Genomic DNA, 13,256 nt, shown 5'->3' with positions numbered 1-13,256 from the left:
GGGGTGATTGTTTCTCAGGTTGCGACGGCCACTCGGCTCGTGCATCTCTTGGGGTCGATTCATCTTGTATCAGAACTGCTCGTGTGCTGTTTGGGATGGTGGGTCAAACCCTATCGATGAAGATGAGTTTAGGCGAATCCCACATCGGCCGTGGACATGAGTGATCTTGGGACAATGTTTCAGCCTGGCGAAGAATTTAAGTGGGGGAGTTTGTAATACCCTGTCCCACATCGGTTAGAGAAAGAAATTGTGAGTCCCTTATAAGCTCAAAGTTGTGGCTAATTAGTATATCCTACCATGGTTTTAGTTGTTAACCTGAAGATACCCGGTTAGTCCACTTATTTATCTTATGAGGGATGATTGTCTCTCGAGTTGTGGCGAGCACTAGGCTCGTGCATCTCTTAGGGCCGATTCGAGAGTCGTTTCATCTGGTATCAGAGCGAAAGGCCTCTCGGGGTGTGACGAACACTCAGTTCGTGCATCTCCTAAGGTATCCTCACGGGGTGTGATGGGCACAATGCTCGTACATCTCATGGGGTATGGATCCCGGTATTGAATATGTTTCGGCCTGACGAGGACGTCAAAAGTTTAAATGGGGGATTTTTTAACACCCCATCCCACATCGGATAGAGAAAAAAATTATTGGTCCTTTATAAGCTTAGAGTTGTGGCTAATTAGTATCTTCCACCATGGTTTTTAGTTGAAACCTGGAGATATTTGGTTAGTCCACTGCTTACGCTTATGAGGGGCGATTGTCTCTCGGGTTGCGACGGGCACTCGGCTCGTGCATCTCTTGGGGCCGATTCGAGGGTCGTTTCAAATATACCTTTCTTCCGCCATCGATCCCAAACTCTAAACCAAGAGCTCATACTTGTTGTGAGGAATTTAGGACCCAAACAACACAAGTGATTGAACAAAATCACAACTCACAATCAACAAACGAATAAAATAAATGCAGGAACGTTAATCAACACAAGCATATTACGTGGTTATATCCAATTGATGTGATTGGTTTAGTGCACGGGCAACAAGAGAGCTTTGCTAATTATTTTCGTGCTCCGGGGTTACAATACCATAGGGTTTAATATATAGAAAGCCTAAAGAATAGAAACCAAATCCAATACCAAAATTAGACTCAAAATCCGGAACTAAAACTTAGCCTCCAAGTCAGACAGATACCACTTTGATCAATGCAATCCCATTGGGATCAGAATTTCTGCTCCCACTGAGGCAAAATCTCCAACTTGGATCTAATGAGATCCCATTGGGGTCTCGACTTCAGATCCTAATTTCTTTGTTCTCGCGACTTGTTTCGTTCTAGCTTAACACCACAACAATTGGTTATGGCGATTTCCTTGTTTTCTTACATTTTTCTCATGGATCTTGATTTACGAGCTATTTGGGTTGATTGTTGAGTCGAGCTACCATCCTCGAACATGGCAACTCGATTCAAAGTATATGAGTGAAGCTGAAAAGTAGTGTTTTGATATTGGATTAACACCATAACTTTGAGTTTACCATCATTGTCCAAGACAACTTGTGTTCAATGTTAAATGATTAAGCTTTTTAAATGATATTTTGATCCAAGGATCAATTCCTAACACTTGAAAAACTAAATTGGTAATTTAATAATTGATATGATTTAATTTATAAACCCAACTTGTTATATTATGAATTGATATTTATTGACTAACTGAATTAGTCCTTAATAGATTTGAACTTGTTACAAAGTTAAATATAGCGTTTGGAGTTAGAGAGTACTGTTTGGTTATTGTTCTTGGTTTTCTAATCTTTATCGTTTACCGTTGCTTGTTTACTTGGGAAATGATGAACATTTGGCACGATCCCAAAGATAAATCTTTTTCTTCGTCTTTATTTCTAAAAAACTATACACCTTTTTTTTTTTTTTTTGCGTGTGTGTTATGTTAGCCTATTAATAGCATATATTACAACCACCTCCGTTAAAAAGCAGTATTATCTCGGGGTACCCGGGTTCATGGGATGAGAACGTCGTAGGTCCCAATCCAGGGGAAGTCATCTTCAAATTGTACCTTATGGGGAGTTAATTTGGGATTCCTCATAGTGGGTTTTCTCTTGATTTTGCCTTTTGGGCAGTTAATCTGGGTTTCCTCCTGACACGTGATCCGGATATGATCGGGTGGGTGGCTTCTGGCACCCATCAATGACTCATAACATGCTGTTAAAAAAATAGCATATTTTACATCCCCTTCGATTATATACTTCTACTGTTAGTTATTCTGCATAGATTTCTGATATAAGGTGGATTATACACAAAGCTAATGGTAATTCTTTCAATAACAGACACCTTAGAATCTTACTCAAGTGAGCTTAAGAATGTGGCTCTAAAAACTCTTCTATACATTGCAAAAGCTTTGAACATTGATGCTAAGGACATTACAGTATTGTTCGATGAAGGAATGCAAGCATTTAGGATGAACTACTGTCCACCATGTCCACAACCTGAACAAGTCATTGGTCTCGCCCCTCATGCTGATGCTGTTGGAATCACATTTTTTCTCGAGCTCAATGAAGTCGAAGGCCTCCAAATAAAAAAAGACGACATTTGGATCCCTGTTCGACCCCTCCCCGACGCCTTCATAGTTAACATTGGAGACATCATGTAGCGACCCCGACAAATCGTCAAGTGACGGCGTCGTCTACGTATGGTCCCATTACATGGTTATAAGTATTTATAACAAAGTTTGACCGAAAATATGTCGCATACATTTCATAAAGGATGTTTCAATGTTTACAAAAGTAATTCCCAAGACAAGTACATAACAAAAGTTATTGTTCATATGAAACACGTGCGACATAGTTTAAAATAGCCAAAAAGACGCTCCACGTATGCAAGTATACTCGACATCCAATGCAAGTATCAAAAAGTATGTGCGGAAGCATGTATCACCTAATTTCAAGGACCTGAGAAAAACATAGAGAATCTGTCAACGAAAACGTTGGTGAAATCATAGGTTTAAATAAGTAAATGAGTAAAAGCAAGCTGAACCACAAGAGTTGCAATATTGATAAAGTCATAGTACATTCTAAAAGTTAATATTCACGAGCACCCAATTATCAAAGCTTAACATTCCGTCCGTTGAATACCCCATAAATTAGTGCTAGAACAACACTGTTTCCCGAAAATATATTTCATCCGTAGACGGTAGCGAACCGTCAAAGATGAGGGTTGTCAACCCATATGGCCATATAACATAAGTTCTCGCTTACACCATCTGATGTAACTAATGATAATCGGATTGAGGATTTTCGTTCTAAACTCGTATGTAGAATGTTTTTTTTCCCGTTCTTGTGTTCACTTAGTTCAAAAGAATCGTTTATGTTTTCTCATCCCAAAAGTAAGTTTAAAAGAGTAAAAGTGGGACTATGATCTCAACTTGTATGCACGAACCAAAAAGTACTTCGACAAGTAAACGTGCAAGAAACAATGCTAGTCTTGACCTAAACAAATAGGTTGTATCAATAACGATAGTCACGAAGGGTCAAAGATGTTCAATTAGTCCTATGGCTCGTTACGACTCGATTAATATAGCACGTGGATCAATTTGTCAAGTTTCATGCACGACACAAGTAGTTAAGCATGTTAGAACGATTGTATAATCGTTTGGTTAAGTTTGACTAAAAGTCAAACTTGGTCAAAGTCAAAGTCAACGGGGTCGGGTCGGGTGTCCGACAATTTTCTCATGATGAGAAGTCATATACGAGCATAATAGTCAAGTTTCATGGTAAACGGGGTTATAGTAAAGCGGGAAACATTTTTGTGACATGAAAAACAAAGACAAAATGAGCTGGGCAGTATGCGCGGCGTGCTATGGGTTGCGCGGCGCGCACCCAAGTGTAAATCCTGGTCAGAACTTAACCACGAAGGCAAACATCTGGGATTTCTAATTCTGCGCGGCGCGCGGGTATATGCGCGGCGCGCAATACCTGGGAAACATGCAGTTTGCAGAAAAATGGTCCAAGTCATGAACCAAAATACAATTTAACACATCTCATGCACCGAAAACACTTAAAACGCATATCATATATCATTAGAAAGGTAATTTGACAAGGAGAATAACTAAACGCATTTACTCAATCAAAACCAAACAAACTCATATCAAAATCACCATTAATGCTCATCATTTATTACTCCAAGTTCATAAATGCCATATTATGATTCGGTAAATTAATGCACATGTGTAATACGCCGTTTTGAAGATAATCAAGCATACAACACAACTAGACACTTACAATTAACATTGCTAAGTATTTAATGCATCAAATATTCAATTTACTTTTATCAAACCCTAACCCAAAATCATAAAATCAACAATCTTGCTTATGAAACTAATCCATGTCAAACTACATACCAATTTGAAGCTAGTGATGTTAGGAACACAATTAAAACATGAATTTTCATCATCAAATAACATATGTACACCTAAAAATCAAGATTAAACAAGCATTCTTTCAATATGAGCTAGTTACACCAAAATAGCAAGAACAAGCATACAAAACACATAATCATACTAGACTTGAGCCATAGACACTAATTAACAACCTTTTAACTCAAAAACTCAAGAACACATAAAATTAGTGATTTTAGAAAGTTACCCAAATTTGATGAAATCGGAATGGAATCGAAGAGGAGATCACGAGGAGTTCAAATATGTAATTTGTTTGGCCCGAAGCTTGATCGATTGAATATGGATGATGAATTGCTTTTTGATGGAATTAAAGAAATGGTGGAAGTATTAGATGAAAAGGAAAATTAAATGGGGAAATGAGGTGGAAGAGGTTGACTAGTCAAGTGGCTAGTCACCACTTTGGTGTCTTGGCGAAACTAGTCCCTCAAGTTGCAATCGGGTGCGTTAAATTACCTAAAACAAGATAATTGAAACGCGTATTAACGGGAGATGTTATAAACATATAACGGAGTTTAAAATAGTTAAATGGAAAAGTTGACGGAAAAAGGCGGGATGTTACATTACCTACACCTTAAAAGAAATTTCGTCCCGAAATTTAGGTAGGCGTAGTAGTCGTTGTTTCTTCCTCGGAATCCGACGATTCCGGAACCGGGAATAGATGAGGGTGTTTCTTTCGCATTTGATCTTCTCTTTCCCAAGTAAACTCGGGTCCCCTTTTGGCGTTCCAACGAACCTTAACAATCGGGATCCGGCTTTGTTTTAATTCCTTCTCGACGTAGTCCACAATTTCAACCGGTTCCTCCACAAAGTGGAGTTTGTCATTAATAGTGAGTTCCTCGAGAGGGACGACGATATCGGGCTCGGCAAGACATTTCTTCAAGTTAGATACATGAAAGGTAGGATGGACGGAGCTTAGTTGAGGCGGAAGATCCAAACGATACGCAACGGTCCCAACACGCTCTAAGATTTCGAAAGGACCAACATACCGTGGATTTAGTTTCCCACGTTTCCCAAAACGGATGACGCCTTTCCAAGGTGCGACTTTTAACATGACGCGGTCACCGACTTGAAATTCGAGGTCCTTGCGTCTTTTGTCGGTATAGCATTTTTGACGACTCCGGGCCGTCCGAAGCTTATCTCGGATTTGAAGAATCTTCTCGGTTGTTTCGTGAATGAGTTCGGGCCCGGAAATTTGCACGTCACCCACTTCGGCCCAACAAAGAGGAGAGCGACATTTTCGACCATATAACGCTTCAAAAGGTGCGGCCTGGATACTCGCATGATAACTATTGTTGTAAGAGAATTTGGCGAGAGGTAAGTGCTTGTCCCAAGCTTTTCCAAAATCAACAACACAAGCTCGTAGCATGTCCTCCAAGGTTTGTATCGTACGTTCACTTTGTCCATCGGTTTGAGGATGATATGCGGTGCTCATGTCTAAACGCGTTCCCAACGCTTCTTGTAAAGTGCGCCAAAATCTAGAAATGAAACGACCATCTCGGTCGGAGATAATCGATAAAGGTACACCGTGACGGGCTACGATCTCCTTGATGTAAAGTTGTGCAAGTTTCTCCATTTTGTCGGTTTCTTTCATGGCGAGAAAGTGCGCGGATTTGGTGAGGCGATCGACAATGACCCAAATAGTATCATAACCGCCCGACGTTTTTGGTAGCTTGGTGATAAAATCCATCGTGATCCTTTCCCACTTCCATTGTGGGATCTCGGGTTGTTGAAGTAACCCGGACGGTCTTTGGTGTTCGGCTTTGACTTTAGCGCAAGTCAAACAATTGGCGACGTATCTAGCAACCTCCTTTTTGATGTTCGGCCACCAATATTGTTCTTTAAGGTCATGGTACATCTTATTGGCGCCGGGATGAATCGAGTATCGCGATTTGTGGGCTTCGTCTAGGATGAGGTTTCGTAGATCGCCATATCTAGGCACCCAAATTTTTCCGGCGTAATATCGAAGTCCGGTCTCCTTAACTTCGAATCGGGAGACGAGAATGTTTAAAAGTTCGCGTGCGATGTTGTTGTCCTTAAGAGCTTCATCTTGGGCTACCCGAATTTGGCTATTAAGGTTGGAGTGGATGGTGATATTCAAAGCTCGGACACGAAGAGGCACCGCTCTTTCCTTTCGACTTAAGGCATCGGCCACTACATTTGCCTTCCCGGGGTGGTAACGAAGCTCGCAATTATAATCGTTCAAGGTCTCAATCCACCTTCGTTGTCTCATGTTTAGTTGCTTTTGATCGAAGATATGTTGGAGACTTTTGTGATATGTAAAGATGGTACTTTTTGTACCAAGAAGATGATGTCTCCATAACTTAAGTGCAAAAATGACGGCACCGAGTTCAAGATCATGTGTCGTGTAGTTTCGTTCGTGGACTTTGAGTTGTCGAGAGGCATAAGCAATGACTTTCTTTCGTTGCATTAGTACGCATCCATAACCGTTTTTCGAGGCATCACAATATACAACAAAATCATCATTGCCTTCGGGAAGTGACAAGATAGGAGCGGTGGTTAGCTTAGTTTTCAAGATTTGGAAAGCGGTTTCTTGTTCGGATGTCCAAACGAATTTTCGTTCCTTGTAAGTTAACGCGGTTAAAGTAAGAGCGATTAGGGAGAAATCCTTGATGAATTTACGATAGTATCCGGCGAGACCCAAGAATTGACGAATTTGAGTAGGAGTAGTAGGAGTCTCCCATTTACTAATGGCTTCGATCTTTGCGGGATCGACTTTAATGCCTTGATCACTTACGACGTGACCGAGGAATTGAACTTCCTTCAACCAAAATTCACACTTGGAGAACTTGGCATAGAGTTGTTCTTTTCTCAAGAGTTCAAGCACGAGTCGGAGATGTTCTTTGTGTTCCTCTTCGCTTTTAGAATAGACCAAAATATCGTCAATGAACACGATAACGAATTTGTCGAGGTAAGGTTTGCACACGCGGTTCATGAGATCCATGAACACCGCCGGTGCGTTAGTGAGACCAAAAGGCATGACAAGGAATTCGTAACTACCGTAACGAGTCCGGAAAGCGGTTTTGGAGACATCTTCCCCCTTAACCCTTAGTTGATGATAACCCGAACGGAGATCGATTTTTGAATATACACAAGACCCTTGTAGTTGATCAAAGAGGTCATCGATGCGAGGAAGAGGATATCGGTTTTTAACCGTCAATTTGTTTAGTTCACGATAATCAATGCACATTCGTAGGGATCCGTCTTTCTTCTTAACGAACAAAATCGGAGCGCCCCATGGTAAATGGCTAGGTTGAATGAAACCACGGTCAAGTAACTCTTGGATTTGACTTTGCAATTCTTGCAATTCGGATGGGGCGAGTCTATACGGTGCACGCGCTACGGGTGCGGCTCCTGGAATTAGATCGATTTGAAATTCAACCGGTCGATGAGGTGGAAGACCCGGTAATTCATCGGGAAATACATCGGAAAAGTCACTAACAATCGGCACATCATCGATGCGCTTTTCATCGGCTTCGACTTTCTTAACGTGAGCAAGAATTGCGAAACAACCCTTACGTAGTAGTTTTCGAACTTTAAGTCACGAAACGAGATTGAGTCCGGTGCAATTTTTGTCGCCATAGACAATCAATGGTTCACCATTCTCGATAGGAATTCGGATTGCGTGAAGATCGCAAAGAATGTGAGATTTATTTTTGACCATCCAATTCATACCGATTATTACATCAAAACTCCCTAATTCCATGGGTATCAAGTCAATTTCAAATTCCTTACCCAAAATGTTCAAAGTACACCCCCGGTAATATGTGTCGGCACTTAAGAGTTTTCCGTCGGCCACTTCGATGGAATAAGTAGTATCTAAAGGGTGTGGTGGAGTGCAAAGGGTAGGAGCCAAAGTCTTAGACACAAAACATTCATCGGCACCCGAATCAAATAAGCAAGTAACATAAGAGTTGTTGAGAAGAAACGTACCCGTGACTAGTTCATTGTCATCTCGGGCTTCCTCGGTGTTGATGTTAAAGGCTCGGCCTCGGTTGTTGGGGTTGGCTTTCTTTTTCGGACATTCGTTCTTATAATGGCCCGTTTGGCCACATTCATAACAAGTGACCGTCCTTGGAGGATTGGGCCCCTTTCGAGCGACGGGGGCGGTGCTTGTGCAATTGTTGGCCCTATGACCAACTCCTTGGCAACGGTGACAAATTAGCTTGTTACATTCGCCGTAATGATGTTTGTGGCACTTGTTGCACAAAGGTAAGTTTCCGACATAACCCTTCTTGCCGTCGTTGTTGAAGGGCTTTTTGGTGAAGGTGTTGTTGTTGTAATTGGTTGATGGAGTGGCTTCCCATTTCCTCTTGTTGCCACCCGACTTGTCTTCGGCCCTAGGAGCCGGCACTACAATTTCGTCAACCGTCTCAATTAATTGGCGGGCCATGTTCATAGCGGCTTGATGAGTAGTGGGTTTGGATGACATCACCCCTTGTTTGATGCTTTTTGGGAGACCGTGCATGTAGAGCTCAATCCTTTGAGATTCGGGGCTAACGAGACTAGGACACATCAAAGATAGTTCGGCGAAGCGTAGATTGTAAGCCTTGAGGTCGTTTCCGACCGCCTTCAAAGCTCTTAGCTCTTGCTCAAGCTTGCAGGTTTATTCGCGCGGAAAATATTCAACAATCATCTTTTCCTTCAAATCGGCCCAAGAAAGGGCATGAGCTTCATCGGTTCCCACCGATTGAACGTAGGTGTTCCACCAAGTGAGAGCAACACCGGAGAAAGTGTGGGTGGAGTATTTGACCTTGTCTTGGTCCCGACAACCGCTTATGCTAAAGACGGCCTCGGTTTGTTCAAACCAACGAGTAAGCACAACCGGTCCACCGGTCCCATCATAAGAGTGAGGTTTGCACCCCATGAAAGCTTTGTAGGAGCACCCTTCGCTAGAGTTACCGGCTCCTTGGTTGTTGTTGTTGTTATTATTGTTGTTGTTGGACGAGTGACCGGCCATGGCCGCATCCACGGCGGTGGCTATCATGCGTTGCAAAGCTTGTTCGGGAGTTTCGGGAGGGGCGCGTCGACGAGCCATTGTTCCTTCAAAACACCAGAATACCGTTGGTTAGTATTCTAAATAATACTAACCGTGATATGGAATAAAGATAGAGAGAAAATTATCCTTAACTCGCCTTAAATTCTTTATGTCATAATGTCGGCATGTTCATATGAGTCACCGTAATATAATCCCGGAAATTATATTACCCTAATTCATATGTGCATTCGACATTACCACATATAGTCAAGGTGGCGTGTCAATTAAATTATACAACGCAAGATTTAGATAGAATAAGAGTAGATATGAGTAAGAGAGCTCGAGTATAAATGCACATGTAGTCAAGTAATTCCTATGTCAAGTCTATATGCCGGTTGTAGTCTAGACTCACCAATGTACCCTATGACTCGGGGTCGACACCAATGAACTCTAAATCCCTACAACCAAGGCTCTGATACCACTTGTAGCGACCCCGACAAATCGTCAAGTGACGGCGTCGTCTACGTATGGTCCCATTACATGGTTATAAGTATTTATAACAAAGTTTGACCGAAAATATGTCGCATACATTTCATAAAGGATGTTTCAATGTTTACAAAAGTAATTCCCAAGACAAGTACATAACAAAAGTTATTGTTCATATGAAACACGTGCGACATAGTTTAAAATAGCCAAAAAGACGCTCCACGTATGCAAGTATACTCGACATCCAATGCAAGTATCAAAAAGTATGTGCGGAAGCATGTATCACCTAAGTTCAAGGACCTGAGAAAAACATAGAGAATCTGTCAACGAAAACGTTGGTGAAATCATAGGTTTAAATAAGTAAATGAGTAAAAGCAAGCTGAACCACAAGAGTTGCAATATTGATAAAGTCATAGTACATTCTAAAAGTTAATATTCACGAGCACCCAATTATCAAAGCTTAACATTCCGTCCGTTGAATACCCCATAAATTAGTGCTAGAACAACACTGTTTCCCGAAAATATATTTCATCCGTAGACGGTAGCGAACCGTCAAAGATGAGGGTTGTCAACCCATATGGCCATATAACATAAGTTCTCGCTTACACCATCTGATGTAACTAATGATAATCGGATTGAGGATTTTCGTTCTAAACTCGTATGTAGAATGTTTGTTTTCCCGTTCTTGTGTTCACTTAGTTCAAAAGAATCGTTTATGTTTTCTCATCCCAAAAGTAAGTTTAAAAGAGTAAAAGTGGGACTATGATCTCACCTTGTATGCACGAACCAAAAAGTACTTCGACAAGTAAACGTGCAAGAAACAATGCTAGTCTTGACCTAAACAAATAGGTTGTATCAATAACGATAGTCACGAAGGGTCAAAGATGTTCAATTAGTCCTATGGCTCGTTACGACTCGATTAATATAGCACGTGGATCAATTTGTCAAGTTTCATGCACGACACAAGTAGTTAAGCATGTTAGAACGATTGTATAATCGTTTGGTTAAGTTTGACTAAAAGTCAAACTTGGTCAAAGTCAAAGTCAACGGGGTCGGGTCGGGTGTCCGACAATTTTCTCATGATGAGAAGTCATATACGAGCATAATAGTCAAGTTTCATGGTAAACGGGGTTATAGTAAAGCGGGAAACATTTTTGTGACATGAAAAACAAAGACAAAATGAGCTGGGCAGTATGCGCGGCGCGCTATGGGTTGCGCGGCGCGCACCCAAGTGTAAATCCTGGTCAGAACTTAACCACGAAGGCAAACATCTGGGATTTCTAATTCTGCGCGGCGCGCGGGTATATGCGCGGCGCGCAATACCTGGGAAACATGCAGTTTGCAGAAAAATGGTCCAAGTCACGAACCAAAATACAATTTAACACATCTCATGCACCGAAAACACTTAAAACGCATATCATATATCATTAGAAAGGTAATTTGACAAGGAGAATAACTAAACGCATTTACTCAATCAAAACCAAACAAACTCATATCAAAATCACCATTAATGCTCATCATTTATTACTCCAAGTTCATAAATGCCATATTATGATTCGGTAAATTAATGCACATGTGTAATACGCCGTTTTGAAGATAATCAAGCATACAACACAACTAGACACTTACAATTAACATTGCTAAGTATTTAATGCATCAAATATTCAATTTACTTTTATCAAACCCTAACCCAAAATCATAAAATCAACAATCTTGCTTATGAAACTAATCCATGTCAAACTACATACCAATTTGAAGCTAGTGATGTTAGGAACACAATTAAAACATGAATTTTCATCATCAAATAACATATGTACACCTAAAACTCAAGATTAAACAAGCATTCTTTCAATATGAGCTAGTTACACCAAAATAGCAAGAACAAGCATACAAAACACATAATCATACTAGACTTGAGCCATAGACACTAATTAACAACCTTTTAACTCAAAAACTCAAGAACACATAAAATTAGTGATTTTAGAAAGTTACCCAAATTTGATGAAATCGGTATGGAATCGAAGAGGAGATCACGAGGAGTTCAAATATGTAATTTGTTTGGCCCGAAGCTTGATCGATTGAATATGGATGATGAATTGCTTTTTGATGGAATTAAAGAAATGGTGAAAGTATTAGATGAAAAGAAAAATTAAATGGGGAAATGAGGTGGAAGAGGTTGACTAGTCAAGTGGCTAGTCACCACTTTGGTGTCTTGGCGAAACTAGTCCCTCAAGTTGCAATCGGGTGCGTTAAATTACCTAAAACAAGATAATTGAAACGCGTATTAACGGGAGATGTTATAAACATATAACGGAGTTTAAAATAGTTAAACGGAAAAGTTGACGGAAAAAGGCGGGATGTTACACATCATAGAAGTAACTAATCTTTCTATTTAGGTAGTTATGACTTATATATGTAGATAAATTTGATATAATCTTACAATTTACTTTCAGATTGTGACAAATGGACAATATAAAAGCGTGGAGCACAGAGCAGTTGTGAACTCGGAAAAAGAGAGGTTGTCGATAGCCACATTTTTAAGCCCGAATTTGGAAGGAGATCTAGGACCAGCACCAAGCCTAATCACACCCGAGACGCCTGCAAAGTTGAAAAGGGTAGCGACTGTTGATTTCTTCAAGAACTTATTCTCTAAGGATCTTAAGAGAAAAACAAATGTTGAGCAATACTATGTGTAATGTATTATGGAACTACAACTTGTCCATTTATATTATCCTTCTACTATTTGTATTATATGAATTACTAAATAAAATTATGTAAAACAATGTGGTTGAATAACTCTAAACTATGGTTATATTAATAACCTAGAGGTTCAAGATCTAATATGTCACTTGTGTATTGTTGATCATTTCACACTTTTTTATGAAGAAGCGAATTGTGACCATTTTATCCGATCTTAATGTTCGATCTGCTTGTTAGACATATTAGTTTGGCCCAAGTCCGATATGTGGGCTTGGTCCATTAGGGTTAAGTAGAGGATTATGGTTACTGTTAGAGTATGGATTAGGCCCAGCCCTTTAATGGGTTTAGGGTACTATTAGGGTTTATGTAATATTATGTAATATTATAAATAGTCGGGGTTTATGTAATATTATGTAATATTATAAATAGTCAAACAATGGAATATAAGAAGAGATGAGTTTCAGAATGTAACATGGTATCAAGAGCGGGTTGATCCCGAGACCTAGTCGGCCGCTGCTCTATACCGCCCGTCAATTCTATCTTCCTCTATCTAATCTTCTACCTCAAACCTCTCGTCAAAATTACGGCACATGCATATACCCACCAATCGACCATCTGTTACAAAA

The 13,256-nt window shown here is 40.3% G+C and overlaps 1 protein-coding gene across 1 annotated transcript in view; it reads left to right on the top strand.

Moving 5' to 3' along the window:
* Nucleotides 1–12,626, top strand: part of LOC139858455 (oxoglutarate-dependent flavonoid 7-O-demethylase 1-like) — a 156,509-nt gene extending 143,883 nt beyond the window's left edge. The window contains exons 4-6 of the mRNA XM_071847305.1: nt 2,323–2,641; nt 9,317–9,320; nt 12,384–12,626. Coding sequence (XP_071703406.1) covers nt 2,323–2,641; nt 9,317–9,320; nt 12,384–12,626 — 566 coding nt within the window. The remainder of the gene's footprint in view (nt 1–2,322; nt 2,642–9,316; nt 9,321–12,383) is intronic.
* Nucleotides 12,627–13,256: the final 630 nt, after the last annotated feature.

This window comes from Rutidosis leptorrhynchoides, chromosome 7, assembly GCF_046630445.1.
Source record: "Rutidosis leptorrhynchoides isolate AG116_Rl617_1_P2 chromosome 7, CSIRO_AGI_Rlap_v1, whole genome shotgun sequence".
Taxonomy (NCBI): domain Eukaryota; kingdom Viridiplantae; phylum Streptophyta; class Magnoliopsida; order Asterales; family Asteraceae; genus Rutidosis; species Rutidosis leptorrhynchoides.
Note: the sequence above shows the minus strand (reverse complement) of the source record. Positions and strands in the feature narration are given on the sequence as shown.